At 35.6% G+C, this 16,954-nt stretch overlaps 1 protein-coding gene across 1 annotated transcript in view; it reads right to left on the bottom strand.

Annotated features, from left to right (window-relative positions):
* TRDN (triadin) overlaps window positions 1-16,954 on the bottom strand; it is a 219,772-nt gene that overhangs the window by 128,170 nt on the left and 74,648 nt on the right. Inside the window, exon 11 of the mRNA XM_042779095.1 lies at window positions 16,178-16,237. Coding sequence (XP_042635029.1) covers window positions 16,178-16,237 — 60 coding nt within the window. The remainder of the gene's footprint in view (window positions 1-16,177; window positions 16,238-16,954) is intronic.

Here is a 16,954-nt window from a genome sequence, read left to right as displayed (position 1 = left end):
AAGTCTGAGAATAAACATTAGGGGTTTTTTTTCTTTCGTTCTCTTTTTTTTTTCTTTTTTTTCCCTTTCCAGAACAAGACCACCTCTTCCCCTGTTAGAAAATGTAATAATTTTTATAACTTGGATGAATATTTTGTGTGAAAAAGGATAAAGGTCAGTGGCTCAGAATGTTGAGTAGATGAGTAATGATGAAGGATGGTCAATAATTTGGACTGCTGTGTGGTATCTACAGGGTAGGGCAATGATCTAACTCCTCTAGGTCAAATTGTAGGCAGGCCCCATTATCTTACTGTGCTTTGTTGTGGCAATAGTCTTGTAATGATTGCAGCAGTGTGCACATAATGCCAGTATGATACCACTTACTGCTAATGACTTGTCAAGTTCTATGTTATAGCTTTGCAAGTTTTAAGCAAATCATTTATTTCATGCAAATTGACCACACGATCCAATATGAGAATGTTTTAAGTTTAAGCTTCACAGATCAAAAACTTTCCCTTAGGCCAAAATGTTTGTTCTGAGCAGGTTCCCATCCACTCTGATAAAAGGCTTCTTTAATGTTTCCATGTCTTATTAAATGTCTCTCTATTCACTTTGATGGGAATGTAAAGGACAGTAAATGAATAAATATTTTATCCATTCTTTTGATTAAATATATTAAAGGGGATAACCTAAGTCAAATTTCTTTTCTTTTTCTTCTTCTCTCCTCTTTAACTTACAAAGCACAAGTGGTTTTCTGTAGTACAGACAACTGATAAATAGAAGTTAGGAATTGGCTTCAACAGATCAGACCATTAGTATTACTGATGTCTGCTATCTTGACTCTAGCACTGGCCAGTTGGACACATATCCATGATGTAAATGAGAGAAAGTCAGGATGTTTTTAATGCTCTCAGTGGACAATCTGATTAGTCCATGAATTGCAAGAAGTTGTTATCCAGATTATCACTATTATTACTGGACATACACTTATCTCACAGCTTTAAAAATGCAACCACAAAAAAACTGCATAGTTATTTGCTTCTCCTTTCAAATGCAGCCTTCATTGTACTGCTATGAGATAAACCACTAAGGTTCATTTAAGCTGCTTTAAAAAAAATTGGGTTTTGATTTCTACAAAAAACATAATTGCAGGCACAAAAATGTGCATGCATTTCTATGCCAATCTGTCCCTAGAGTTGATCCACAACATTTCCATGTGTCATCTTCCATGCAGTTGTGCTACAGGTATCTCCTTCATATATGATAGTGTAAACAGCTGACAACAAATTACATCTGATGAAAGAGGGAAATATTTTGGATTTAAGCACATGGGAATGATCTCCCCAAGACAAAAAGTGTCACATTAAGATATGAGTACCTTCCTCCACAGTCTGAAAGAAATAGGCTACAAGGATGAGTAGAAGGTTTAGGACCCTAACTAGATAATATGAATAATTCATTGAAAATCAGCTAAAGTCCTCAGGCTCTGGGAAACTTCTGTCATCAATGTTTATCAAATTGCTTGAGATATCTCAAAAAAATCAATCCTGACTTGGTTTATTAATATTTTAGATTTTTTATTGCATGATAAGGAATACAAGACAAACTTTAATTACCTTACTTTTCTCAACCTAGGAAATGTCTTTCTATGTACATCAAAAATGTCATGTTTGAATATTGTGTATAAATTGATTTCCTATGATAATATCAAATTATGTGAGTTTTCTTTCTTTCCCTGATCTTTTGAGTTCAATTTTTCTGCAGTGGAATAATGTGTCTAATATATCTTTCTAGATAAAAAGATAAAATGCTTGTAACATTTATTATTATTATTATTATTATTATTAATTATTATTATTATTATTATTATTATTATACAGGCATTTCAGACTGGTGAATATTCCAATTGGATATGGAGAGAAATAATGCTGTCACAGAGTGCAATATGTGGAAGTACCATTCCTATGACTATTCTTTTCCTCATATTCATATACCAGTTACTTAAACAGCAGGAATCCTATGGTCCCGCAGCACCAACATTTTGTTTAAATTCTCAGTGCAGCAAAATTTATCTTTAGATAAATCTTATTCTGATCAGATATGACATCATTCTCTAGTGATAGTAAAAATAATTCAAATCAAGTAATTGTCTTTGCAGTGTCATTTGTTATGAAAAGTAAATTCCAATCAAATGTTTAATGAACATTGGAACAAGGCGTGGATCAGCAGAACGAGGTAAGACTGCCAAATATGCTTTTAGAGGATGGAAAACGTAATGGAGTCCAACCATTTTGCCCAGTTTTGATGTGTAAGTTGCTACAAGTTAAAGGTGAGTCTCTTCCCAGCTTTCAGTCATTACTCTCCAGACATTGGGTTGTGACTGTTCTGGGGAAGGGTTTCTCTGCTTAGTATGTGTGTATGAAAAACCAGGAGCAAACTGTTTTCATTAAGAAAGAGCAGCTGAGGATCAAGAGATTCAATTGTGTAACTGTACCAATCAATGCAGATGATCATTTTCTGGAATGCGTTACTTGAAATAAAAGACTGATGCCCAATATAGATATTCTTTGCTAAGGAACACACTGTGACATGAGGATTTCATGCACACTGCCCATTAAATGGTGCCTGGGAACATTACTTGGCTCTGGAATTCAGACGTACATATCCTGCAACATATTTTTTGGATAGCCTCTGACAACTTTGACTTGTGTCAAGCAGCAGTGTCTCAAAAAATTCATTGGCTCAGTTCAGGAATTGCCAGAGTCCAGGGACCGCTCCCAATAGATAGCTGAGATACATCCAGCCCATTTTGACCTTGAGGAAGTGCACTGGATGTGGATGTCTCTATGAGAGAAAAAATCACCTTCAGAGAGAAAACAGTTGAGTTGAGTTTGATTTAGTAATCTAGATATGGTCACATAACAAAATTAGGTCAAATGGGAAAAAACAGTCTAAACAGGATTTTAATGACCTATTTGGAACTGAATTTTTGACAGAAGATGGAATTAATGGGTAATAGAATGACACCTTTAAGAAAGTATATTTTAGTAGCCAACATATATTTCAATTTTTTAATTGCACTCAGGATGTGGCTCTTTATTAAATGGTTAATTGCTCAACATAAATTGAAACCGATTTTGAATAAGGTTGATGATATTACTTAAAAAAACCCTATGCTACCGTATCTGCAGTGATTACCAGCAGCAATGCAATCTTTTACATTTTAGCGTTATGTCACGCTGACTATCAGCCAGTTTCTTTTACGAAACTGCATAAGAGAAGAAGAAAAGGAGAGGTTACATGGGTAATGACAAATATATCTATCTAGCTATGTTCCACTATATCTATGTATTTAAAATCTACTAACAATATAACAAATAATTTTGGAATGCTACATAGTGTCTAACTTACAAGTAAAGGATATTATTGTGAGCTATTCCCTCAACACACAGACAATTAAACAGGCTATACAAATAACCTAACAGCCTTGGGAGTCCATCCATCTATTAAGCTGAAAGCAAGGGCCAGTAGGTTAAAATTGAGGGTGTAGGAAGGAAGGATGTAGATTGACATTCTAAATTCTCTTTTGAAAGGGAGTAAGGGGAAGGATTAAATTTCTCTTGTCAAGACACCTAACAATAAGTAGCAGTGACTTGATAGTCTTCTATTTTTAATACATACAGGTTTGTGTTCATCCTTTATTGTTCATGATGGATTCCTATATAGGTTTCTATGTAGTAACAATATAATATATTATATGCTTATATGCATGTGCATGTGCATGCATGAACATAAAAATATACATCAATATTTATTCAGAATGAATCATAGAAAGGTTAGGGTTGGAAGGAACCTTGAAGATCATCTATTTCCAAATTTCTACAATGGTTTAGTAATGTTTCTGAGCAGAAAATACTTGATTTGGCAATTAAACAGGTGTGAGAATCATTGTTGCAGACTCCTGGAGGTTGTGTGAACATCAGTTGCTGTATTTTCACTCAGACACCAAATCCAATTAAAGTCACAGCTGGGAATTTTTTAAATATATTTTTTCTTTTCCTGTGCATTTGTATCTCACACAATGTAAGTGTGCATAATAAGTGTACAAATGAGGCAGGAAAGAGAGGTGTGGGTAGAGCTATTGGTGTTTTGGGGTTTTTTTCTGTTTTAACTTTAAGCAGATACTGTGGATCTAGACATGCATGCAACATATTTTAGCTGCATGACAGAGCTTGCAGTTTAATCTATTTACAAAACCATATCTGTTGAAAACTCCCTTACATAGATTTTTACCACAAAAATCCCTCTATAGCTCAATCCATATTTGTGAAAACAGTCTTAATTTTATGTTCAGGAGACTGAAGTCATTAAGGAGTTAAGAGCTAAGCCTAACAGGTTTATCATTATACGTTAAGTAAGAAGTCAGACAGCCTTTCCTGACATTAAAATAAAATTGAATTGAAAAAATTGTAAATTGAATTTGCTGCTTCCACTTCCTACCATCATTTATCATGGGCAGTTAGCAGGTAAAAATAAACCTACATATAATGTTTAGAAATATCGAAAGATGGATCTCAAAGAACTAAGCACCATGATAGTGAAAATTATGGGTTATTGTGTGGTAATGATGGGTTATTATATGCATAGTGGAGTACAAAAGGACTGTAAAAGCAGTTTATAAAATGAAAAGACATATTCAGTCTTTCTCTCTCTCCCCAAATAACCTTTAATAAATTGGTATCATATACAGTGACCCCTAGCATAATTAACATGATTATCAGGAGTTGTCATAGAAGCTTTTTTTCCCACAATATGAAGTATCCAATTAAAGTAAAAAAGAAAACACTGCAACCAAATACTTGCAGATAACAATTGAACAGAACAGAGGTACCTTACAAGCTGTTATGATGAAAAGTAATAGATACTAACTATCCCATGTGAGCACTACTTAGTAATTTATGTTCTCTGCATTTGGTTTATCTGTACATATCATTGTTTCAGCCATCCTTAGTCCAACTACATCTAAGAGACATTCAATGCTCAAGTCAGAAAATCTAAAAGTGATTGCAGCAGGAATGCTAATACTTTATATCATCTTCAAGTGACAGTGTATGTGCCAGTTTTTGCAAAACAAAAACAGCCTAACGTGGATAAAATCAAATTACAGATGAAATTACAGATTGTGATAATCTCTCACAATTGCAGATATTTCTGGATAATGAATATATTGAATATATTGAATATATATATGAAATGAATATATATATGAAATGACTGGAAGTCAAACTAAATCCAAGTATCTCTTTCCCCAAGCCTCAAAGTTTTTCATATCTCTGAGTGTTTTTGCTAGAATGAGACAAAAAATAAGTTAATGATTATATTACCTATCTTGTCTATACTTGACAATCACCTAACACAATGAATCCATAGGCATTTTTCAGAAGTTAGAATTTCAATAATGCAGTCTGAACCTAGAGGGAAAAGAGCTGAGAGGTTTTATTAGATCAAATATCAGAGAAGGGCCCAAAGGTTCAGAGGTGTTGGCTCCTACCTCCTGTTTGTTCACTCCCACCGAAATTGCTGGGAGCTAAGTGCCATGGCTGTAGTTATGAGAAAGATTGGAAAAAAACCCTGCAATCCTGGAGATAACCATTATTTTAAACCAATTATGCTTTGGTAACTATTGATTCTTCTTTCCCTTTAGTTTTGCCACAGAAGATGCTCTGTCCTTTAAAGAAATTATTTTTAGGACAAAGGGTCCTGGGATTCACTGTCATGAGTTTTAACCCTCGTGCTTGAGGCATCCTCCATATTTTTGGGAAAATGACTTAACTTACCATATCTTTCCATTAAACTTATAAATGAATCTAAGAGAAATTAAAAAAAAAAAAAAGTTAAAAAAAAAAAGGACATTGTGAGCATACAGCAACTAATAATTCCAAATTCCAAATCTTAAATTCTATGAAAGTGGAAGCTCTAAAGGCTGAGCTTTTGTTCTGATGCAAAAATTGTTTAGGCTTCTTTAGTTTCAATCATTTGGATAAGGAATATCTTCCACATTTATTCAAGAAAATATTTTTCTCCATTTCTTCTTTTACCATTTCCCTCATTCCCAAACGCTATAGTAACTGGAATGCATTTTTTCCCAAGTGGCACCACTGTTTCCTTGATTGAGCCAACAGCTGATCCTGATAATGTTATTTGAAATCTTACAGAAAACTTGTCATTTCAAGTCTTCATTTGAACAAAATTCTTGCTTGCACATTTGCAACATACTTCTTGGATACATGTAGGCTCTCTCACTACCAGACATTTAAAAGTTAACTTTCAGACAGTTATATCTAGATAAGTCACCCAAGGGATCCATTTATACTCAATGGAGAGAAATTGGTACCTTCAAAAGGTGATTCATCTTTTCTATCTTAGGCATCTTTCTTAGGATGAAATTGTCCTCTGGAGGCCTCCATTTCATACCACTGGCTATAAAGACAGCTAAAGGTTAAAGCTGGGCAATTAACTTTTTGGAATCTAAGTGAAGTGCAATGAATTGCAAACCTTTTATTTTGCAGTTGTCCATAAAGATAATGCTTCATGCCACCAAAATATTCCAGGACTAAAAGAGCTATGCATAATTTTTCACTCTGTAAATACTGCCTGGTAACATATTGCTCTCCAAACTTCCAACAATTATATGAATAAATCTCACATAAAGAAAGGATTTTGGTTTTAAGCCTACCAAAAAAAAAACAGAAAAAAAAAAGGAAAAACAAAAAAGGAAAAACAAAAACATTTTTAAATATGTGTGGACATTGAAAACCTTTTGAAATCTATGTTATTTACTTTGTCAGATAATACTGTGTGCATTGAAGGACAAAGTGAAACAGTAGGAAGGAAGAAGGAATGTGGATTGTCAGAGGAGGGAACAGAGGCTCCTGATGAAGGAGAAAAAAGTAGTTTTGACTCATTAGAGGTACATGTCGTAAGTTACACACCTTTTTGACAGGGTAGATAGATTCAGGAAGAAAGCTGAAATCAAAAGAAAGATGCACCTGAAGAGAGAATGGTGAAAGGAATGGATCTGCTGCAGATTACAGTCCCAGTGGCTGCAGATGAGATGCATTAAGTAGGTGGGCATAAAACAAGGCAGGGAGAGCATGTGTTGCTTAGGCCAAAGCTGAACACTCTTCTGTCTACTGCTTTTTATGTTCTCAGAGCAGAGGAGGTGAGGAATTCTTGCTAAGCTGAAATGCTTCATGATGGAATGTATCTTGTCAAATACTTGTAGATCTTTTCCGTGCTCCTGTTATCTATGTGATATGGTAAACTGGTACCATTGCTGTTGTTGAAAGTGAGCCTCCTCATTTTCCAGCAAAGACAGCATAGAATTCTATATTGGGATGAGAAGAGTGGCTTCTAGTTTCACAACAGAGATGTAGGTTTCTCCTTAAAAAAAAAAAAAAATGAGGGAGAAAGCTGGAAGCCCTTCTTGATGCTGCTCCAGTGTATTCAGCATCAGGAGGTGTTTAAAGGCTCATTGTATAGATGTCAGCTATTTTCCTTGTCATTAAAGCTGAGAGAGATTCAATGCATGGTGATTAACTTCTCTAGGAATTTTCAGCATTATATTCTAACAGTAACAAATTCATTAGCTGACTTATAATTTTAGAGTTATATAACCCAGGCTTATAAAAGGAGAAGATTGTGGATTATCATGTCTCATCAATGACAAACGTTTGCTTGAAACCCATGTAGGATTGCAAGGATTAGCTTTACTGAAATGGTTGGCATTTTAGATGCTGTGTAGTTTAAGCAACTCTATGATGGAGCTTTGACTCCAACTTGCTCTGACAACCTCCCTATATTCATTCCAAGTGACTCAACCCCGCTCCCGTATCTTGTGTATTTCCTGCTTACACTTGAGTAAAGACAGGAGTTCCTTGTAGATCCGTGCAAGTCTATTTCCGTCTTTGGTTTCTTGCTCATTGGGGTGCATCATTCTTGAGCCTGGAGGAACAATATCAACCAGTTCTCTTGAACTCCTCTTCCCACAGGATCTGTTCCCTTGGGATTCTTCCAAGAAGATCCATAAAGAGTCTAAAGTCAGCTGTCCTGAAGTCCATGGTTTCAATCTTACTCGCTACCCTGCTTCTTTCTTGGCACTGCTGAACTCCACAATCTCATGGTCACTGCAGCCAAGGCAGCCCCAAAACCTTCACATCTCTGGCAAAGCCTTCCCTGTTTGTCACTATGAGGCAACCAGCACACCATTCCTTGTGGGATCATCCACTACCTGTCACAAGATGTTGTCAGCAATTCACAGAAGCTTCTTGGACTGTTTGTGCCTCGTTGTGTTACAGTTCCAGTAGATACTAAGGTAGTTACATTCCCTCACAAAAACCTGTGCCTGGGACTTTGAGGCTGCTTCAAGCTGCCTGTAGAGTGCCTCCATTTTTTAATTTACTTGATGTAACTTCAGTATCTGTTGTAATAATTTTAACTGGAAATCAATTATGATGATGGGTCATTAAATGCAATTACTATTTTACCAGGTCACTTGCTAAACTTATTTTACTTTTTAAATAGGAAACAATTTATTTATTATTAGCTGTTTAGGAGAGGGGTTTTTGCATTTAACTTTTGCCTTTATTTTCTAAATAGCTTACTTTTCAAAACTAAAGTAATTGAGTCTTCTGATGATTCTCCATTGAAATCACCCTTCAGTTTGAAACTTGTTTACTGAATATGTGAAATGTTTATAATACTAAATAGTAGTAATAAAACATAATGCAAGTGTGAGAATAATTTCTTTACTCTAAACTCTCTGCTTTCACATCTTAAATTGGTTTGTTTCCATTAAAATCAATGATTTAGACTCACTTACACCAGCAAATGCTTTCCCTTGTATCACATAATTTTGACCCTCAGAGTGCCTTGCAGTGAACTATCAAAGAAAGATATCCATTCCTTTCTGCAGAAGCAGAATACCACACATTCCCTGTGTAGCTGTTTCCAAGAGAGGGAGTAGTTTGAAATTTTCTGGCCGAGTTACAATGAAGTGCCATAAGAGTGTTGACAGATGCAACTTCATGTGCCAGCATCTGGCTTGGATTCACAGGGGGATGATATAAACTGGGAATAATAGATAGCTGTTTTGTCTCTGTGGGATGGTGTCAGGATTGTATGTTGATAACACCCCCTTTGAGAGATCAATGTCATTTCAGAGTTTGACAAAATAGACAAGTTTTGGGGTGGGCAGGGGCAGTTATGGACAAAAATCTGGTTAAAATGAGACCAGTGGATATCCTCTTATACTTTCTCATAGCTGAATAGAACTTTAAAGAAGCAATATTTAACTCCAGAAGACAGATAATGTTTATTGTAAGAATTGCACATTAATAAAATAGAATAATAAAGTTAGAAAACTTTTTAATAACTCAGACTTAATTTTCAGTTTCTCATACATATACAGTAATTTCACGATTATAAGCCGCACTGAGTATAAGCTGCACGTCCAGATGCCAGCAACTTTTCCATACATAAACCGCACCTGATTATAAGCCTCACATTACAATACAGAGTGTGATAAAAGGTATCTGTTCTATCACCATCTGTTGAGGGTGGGGGCAGTGATCCTTATCTCAAGGGTAGATATTCTGCTAATGGGCCATCCATTGAAACCAGGCAGGGCATTGTTCTTTATCTTTTCACAACCCACCCTTCCTCCAGAGAGTAATTTTTGGCTAATGGCCCATTGAGTCCCACTGTGGGACTGATAAAATTACTGCATCCCATTGGAAGTTCCTCCAGCCAGGGGGAAGAGCCCAACATTTCTCACCAAGATAAAAACAGAGGTTTTGGGACACTAAGGGAACCCCTTTCTCCACTGGACTCCAGAGGAAAACCGGATTTCTCCACATCACCACTGGACCTCCAGAGGGAAACTGCACCTTCTGCAGCACCACTGCTTTGACTGAATCACATTTGTCACTGCAGGAGGATGCAGCCACCATTTAATGGGACTGCTACCAACACCCTGCCTGACGGGGTGTCAGGTTGTACTCTGACTTTGTCAGGGTTTGGAGTTTGTTTCTTTGTAGTACTGTATTTCTATTTTAATTTCCCTAGTAAAGAACTGTTATTCCTAATTCCCATGTCTTTGCTTGAGAGTCCCTTGATTTCAAAATTATAATAATTTGGAGGGAGGGGGTTTACATTCTCCATTTCAAAGAGAAGTTCCTGCCTTTCTCAACAGACACCTGTCCTCCAAACTAAAACAGCAACTTTTCATTCTTTGTCCCTATATAAGCCGCACCTGATTATAAGCTGCACTCTGGGTTCGGACCAAAATTTTAGTCAAAATGGTGCGGCTTATAATCGTGAAATTACTGTACTGTTCATTAATTCTCTCCTTTCAGACTCTTTAAAAAGTATTCAAAACTCTCCCAAATATTGATGGACAATTACCTGTCATCTCTGAAGAAGTATCCAGATGAGTCTTTTCAAATTTTGGGGTACAATATTTTCCTCAGCAGGCAGTAAAAGAGTTTAAAAAGTAAAACTGGAAAAGTCTTACTGCCTCCCACATTTTTCTTTAGTATTTCACTTAAACAAATATCTGGCTTGCTTGTTTTCTACTACTGGGTACAGGGCTAATGAGTAGTTCAGACCAGAAAGCATCTCTCCATAAGAAAAAAATATTCTCTACTCTCAAATGTGAAAGCCCATAATTCAGTTGAAAGTTTTTCATGCTGAATTTCTCCGAACAGCAAGCTAATAATATACTACTTTCTTATTTATTATGACTGATTTTTATTTCTTTTTCTAATTGCACTTAATTAAGTATATCCCCAGAGAAACGGTATCAAAGTTATATATGTAAATGTATATGTAACAAGTTGAAATGTTACTCCCTGTCATTGAGATATCCACAACACATCCTAGTCTAATCAAGTAGGAGTGACACTTAAAAATAGTTCAAGAGCCTAAAGCGTTTTGCTATCTGAACAGAGGAGGGCAAGTATTTAGTTCAGTGCTACAGCCCACCCACAGAAAATATAGGCATTTTTGCTTTCAAAATTAGTTTTTATTTTCCTATAGTTTTGTTTTGGGTTTTTTAAAATTTTTTTTTAATTTATATCTTTTTTCCAATAATATGGTCCATGATCTTTCAGTACTGATATACCTTTATACCAGTATCTCCGTTTTTTTTTTATATTAAATGGCAAGTATCATACTGAGAATCTTGAAATTCTCTTGCCATATTGTGTAATAACAGTAGTCCCTTCTCTTTGACAGAATATTTCTTGACAATGGAGCAGAGGTAAGCCTTGGAAGAAAATTGTAGGCATTTCAGGATTTTCAGTCTACACTTTCCAGCACCAAGCAGTCTGTAAGATTTCCCACAGATACTCATCACAATTTGCCTTAATTTCTTGAGTCTTCATGTTTGTTGGGAGGAGGAGGGGCGGGGCAGGGGGGTGTTGCTGTTTCATGAGCATATGTGCAAAAATTTGGCTTCAATGCTTTTTTAAATGAGAAGATGGGATGACTTTTGCCCTAGAGGATACTCTCTTGCAATATACACATGCCAGAAATCCTGGTGAATTTCTCCAATATTTTTTCAGCAGTATAAGATAGGTAAAAATTGTCTATATCACGTTGCCTTTAATATTGGCTTTGGGACTGGCTTTGAGACCCTGGCATGGAAATACACAATAAACATATGAGGATACATTGATGAAAGAAACTGATATGGTCACATTTCTTTGCTGTCTAGATGTTATTGGAAACAGCTATGTAGTGGTACAAGCTCCATAGGGCAATTGTGCGCTTCAGTGGTAAGGTTTTGGAAAGTGTAAATTGTGAATACCATATCTGTGCTCCCACTGTATTTGTTGCCAATTAGGCAACTGTAAGGATCACCCAGTAGTGCGTTGGGTGTACTGTGAAATGCAAGTGGTTTAACCAAAACCAGAACAGATTACAACTATGCATGCATAGTGATCAAAAAGAAAACAAAATCACATCACGAGTAGACAATATGCCTGTGATAAAAAAAAAGGTGCATTTTATGACTAAATACCCAAGACATACTTACAACCCTTAATTCATCATACACAACACCATGCTGAAGTCCCATGCAGAAAGACAGACATGCAAGGATCCAATTTTAGTAGTTGCAAAACAAAAAAGGCATTTCATCAGAGCAGCTCCTTGATCTGCCAGAGTAGTGGCTGGCAAGTATTGCAGGGAAAGCAGAGGAAGAGTGGGAAAACAAGCATGTGGCACAGGAGGAATGAAATAGAGTAGATCCAGTTAACTAGAGAATCATGGGCTCCATGCTGAAAGAGTGACTAATTAGTGCCCCCAAAATCCCTCCACATGAGTGAGGATTTGAAACTCTCTAATGTCAAACAAGTAGTTATGAAAACAAGTTTTAAAATTTCTACTAAAATAGAAACCCTTCTCCTACCAATAAATAATAAACTATGAATAAGAACATTAAAAATACTACTAAGAACAAAATACAGGACTATCAAACAAATTATCAAATACATGGACTAGACTATGTCCATGAAACTATATAAGTCAGTGACCCTCTGTATCAAATGCACAATCTTGGGCTTAAGAAATTCCAGTAGAAAAATAAAGCTACCAATCAGGACTATTTTTCTTAATAAACAAGTTTTCTAACAAATGTTTTACTCTCTATAAGGAAAACTTGGAAAATTAATCCTAAAAGAAATGCTTATTAATTCTTCCTTTACAGGCAGACAAAAGGAGTACAAAGTTTGGGCTGAACGATTTGTTAATGCTGACACAGTACTGCCTTGGTTGAGCAACTGTAGTCCAGGGACAAATAAGACCAGAAAATCTATGAGAGGTGGTTCAGCAGTTCCTCTGAGAAATTGTCACTTATCACAAGCATGTTAGACAGCAGGTAAAAAATATTTTTCAGGCCTATTTCTCAAGAGATAAAATCAGAAAGCAGTTTTTTATACTGTATGCTGTAGGCCTCAAGTGGTCTACCTATAAATGTGTCAGTAGAAACCAATTGGTCATTGTTGCAGTCGTGATAGTCATGGGAAGGACTTCTGGATTAGAAAAAAATGGCTAAAAATTCCACTATTAGCTATTGTAAAGGGCTAAGAAGCTCAAATACTTCTCTTTCATAAAAAATAAAATGTAAGTCTTAGTAGTTATTTGATATTGATACAATTATTGTGGTTTAAAGGAGGACATCCATGAAAGTTGTCAGTATCAAGGACAAATACTAACCAGCGAAACAAGAAAACCAGCTAATGCTGCATGAAGCAAAATTCTTCCTTATATGTCTTCCTTGAATTCCCTGTGTACATTTCATTCATTTTTTATAGCTAAGACTGCAGTGTCATGATGAAACTTTGAGCAAGTGAAGAATATTTCAGCTTCATTTCTTAAAATCAACACAAGAGCATTAACTGACCTCCAGTAGATTGATGTGACTGTTAAAATGCATTAACTGATTTATTTTTAAAAGTCTATCTATTAACGAAACCTAAGGAGCTGAGTTTTACTTTTGATGTTGATTGTTTGAGCACTATAAAATGCCATATTAAGTGAACTACTTTTATATAAATTCTTGCTTAAAATTTACACAAAAATAAAAAACCTAATCTTAGAAGTAGTGTATATGAATCTTTTATAATAGAAACATTTCAAAACTACTTAGAAAGAAAAAATGCTTAATGATTTTACTATTAATGACATTATAATGTAATTATATGTATTTTGCTTAAGGAATCAGAAATTAATGTTTGATGCAATCAATCACAGAAAATCCCAATATGTCTATGCAAAGGAATTTTCTAGAAGAAAAATACTTTTTCTCTTTCATAAATAGTAATATTGAGATTGATAGAAATTATTCCTTGTTTGAAAGAATTGCAGAGTCAAGGTGACTGTAATTTAATTTCTCAGCTGATTTGCATCCAGAACTCTGTTTGGACAAAGTTCTTTACCATAAAATATGTAGACAGAACAAAGGATAAAATATACCAGTTTGTAAAGCTAATTGGATATTAGGGTTATTAAAGTGTGCTTTCCCCACATCTATCTATTCAGTAAAATGAATAACAGTAATATTTCTGTTCACAAAAGCACAGTGTAAAATGAGCACTTCGCCTGAGAAAGACAGTAACAAACTAACTGGGTACTGTTTGGTGGCACTCTCTCAATGATTTCCACAAATCAAGTCTGATCGTACATGACCTCTACTTTACTTCCCAGAAACACGAGTAATGTTTCTGGATTCTGGATGTTTCAGCATTGCGTTTCACAGCTAGTGGGTTGACTAAAGCTTGTTTTGAGGGCAATGCTTTATTTTTCCCTATCACAAAGCTGTATGTGGTTCAGAATGACAACTATCTTCAGCATTTAACTTCAGGAGTCAGCAAGTGACTTGAGAGGTCAAAAAGCAAAGTCACTTTACAGGTAGAGCCCCAGGAGGACTTTGGGAGATGTTAAGGGGCAGTCATTTTCCATTCCACCTAAAAATTAGATTATTTAAGATACTTTATAACTTATCTCCCATTTTTGAAGCCTAAACCTGTCACCCTAGTTTTTCATTCACTTGTAAGGCCATTTGATCACCCTATGTTCATTTAATGTCTTTCAGCTCTTTAACTTGTGGTTTCTTACCACAAGTCTGTCACAGCACACTGGTATGACACAAGACAAACACTGGAAAGGAAGAGTCATGTCTCTTCTGAAATTCAAGTCGCTACAGTCTTCCCTCTCTATCATTGCTCTCCTTCATGGTTTTGCCAGTTTCCTTTTAGCTGGAAAGGTAAAACCCAAAAATACCCAAATTCTCCCTTCCTACAGCACGTCTGCTAGGCCTCAGGAGAGCATCAAATGGGCCAGAGAGCCTTCTGGGATAAAAGGGCTTTTCACTGCTGCTTGTAAATGTCAGGAGAACTGTAAAAAAGATCCTGAAGATCTCCACTAAAATGTTTTTCATGGGATTTGTTAATGGTACAGCTGTGTAAATCCAGAAACTATGTTATTCACATTGGTATAGGGTGTTATTTTTAAAATCAAAACATGACTGATGGTCTCTGGAAGGTTTGGATAATCATTCTCCCCCTCTGAGTCTACAAGTGGTCCCTCTGTTTATAGCTGACTGTCTTCAGGAGTCCTAGAGGAGATGCAGTATTTTGTTCTCTTTTAATGGAACTCACTACTTTTCCCTGTCACTCTTTGAAAACAGGAAATACAAACCCTCTCCCTACAGAATCCCAAGCTTGTTCATTTTCTTTCTGCAAAAATCTGTGTCCCCCCTCTTCCTTTTGTGTCTTTCTTTCTGAGCTACATCCTTAGGGGTTCCCAGCTCTGAACCTGGGCATGTCAAGAAAGGATGTAAGCCACAAGGTAGACATAAGGGAAAAAAACAACCAAATCAGAGGTGTACCAGCGGAGAGCTTGTTGAGCAAATAACTGAATAAACAAAGCTGGTAAGGTTTAGTGTGTCCTTAAATATGTTCTCCTTAACTCTTTTCATGAATATTATTGCTTTTCATTCCTAGGGTTACGTCTCTTTACAGTATGTCTAGACTTCAGCAGGAAGAATATTTATTAAATAGGTTTAGGGTCAACTGACTTAATATTATGAGATGGTGCTCAATCATCAGTAGCTCTATCTTCTTTTTTTAGTGAGGAATTAAGTGTCTGTGTTAGAACAGTTTGGCATGGAGATGTGGGAAGAGAGAAGATAAAGCACAGAAGTGGTAGATCAGCTAAGGTATTTTATATGCTAACAACAATTGAAGTTCTATTTTTGAAGCATTTTGGAGTTAAGCCTTGTTATTTGTGGAGAAAAAAGAACAATAAAACAAATAATAAACTATTAACAATGAGCTCCTTCCTCTTGCATCTCAGCCAAAAAGAAGCATGGAAAATTTTCGCAATTTCTACAGTCTTTCATTTACTCTACTTTTAACATAACCTTAATTTTAATTCATGCATTGTAGACAGAAAATTAGAAGCTTTAATAAAACAGCCATTAGCTCTTATGCTTTATTAAAACTATTTGCACACTCTTTGTTGCTCTTGTGAGACCTTTCAATAATAAAAACCACACTTTTAATACATAAAAGAGCAAAAACTCTCAGGGAAACAGAAGAATATTAGAACAGAGTTCAATGATATAGGAAAGTACCTGGATAAAAATCCCCTTGCGCAAACATGTCAATCACATAGCGACAGAATGCATATTGATCTAACAGCAAAAAGGAAAAGAAGAGTAATGAAGAAAGTAAATTTAGAATGTCATTTGTATTTAAGAGTGAAGATAAAGTTTGGCAGCGCAAAGACATCTCAGTAGCCTTTTCATAGGTCGTCTTGCTTATTATATATTTGGGATTTTTCCTTTCAAGTGATTTTATGTTCAGAAAGTGACAATTTGTTGTCCAGATCTGATTCAAAACCTCTAGCCAAGAAATGCAGATCTTCCAGTGTCCCTGAGCTACCACCTAGTTTTCTGTACTGGCTTTGCTTGGCGTATATCCTTACCCCATGCACAAGTACTATGCCAACAGCTACCGTGAGACCTGCTCGCCACAGGTCTCACAGACTTTTCATCATCCATGAAGATGCATTTCACACAGAGCTGATAGAAAATTAAAAAAAAAAATGTTTCGCATTGCAGTATTTCGTTAATATGTTTTTAACCTTATATTAAACATGTATATTTAGTGAATGGGAGTATAAAAGAACCCTGTGTACTTAAACTCCTCTAGCAACAAGCTTTTCCACATAATTCTCCTGTTTCACTACAGAATCATTTTTTCAAACATTAATCTTTACAAATATATAAGCATATATTAAATATATACATGTATATATATGTATATATTTTTTTTTTTAACAATACTATTCAGAAATTAAGGCTTCTGAATCTAAATAGAATGCTGATTCTGGAAGTGTTGATTGTCTA

This window comes from Catharus ustulatus, chromosome 3 (assembly GCF_009819885.2).
Source record: "Catharus ustulatus isolate bCatUst1 chromosome 3, bCatUst1.pri.v2, whole genome shotgun sequence".
NCBI classification, from domain to species: domain Eukaryota; kingdom Metazoa; phylum Chordata; class Aves; order Passeriformes; family Turdidae; genus Catharus; species Catharus ustulatus.
This window is presented reverse-complemented; position numbering and strand designations above follow the sequence as displayed.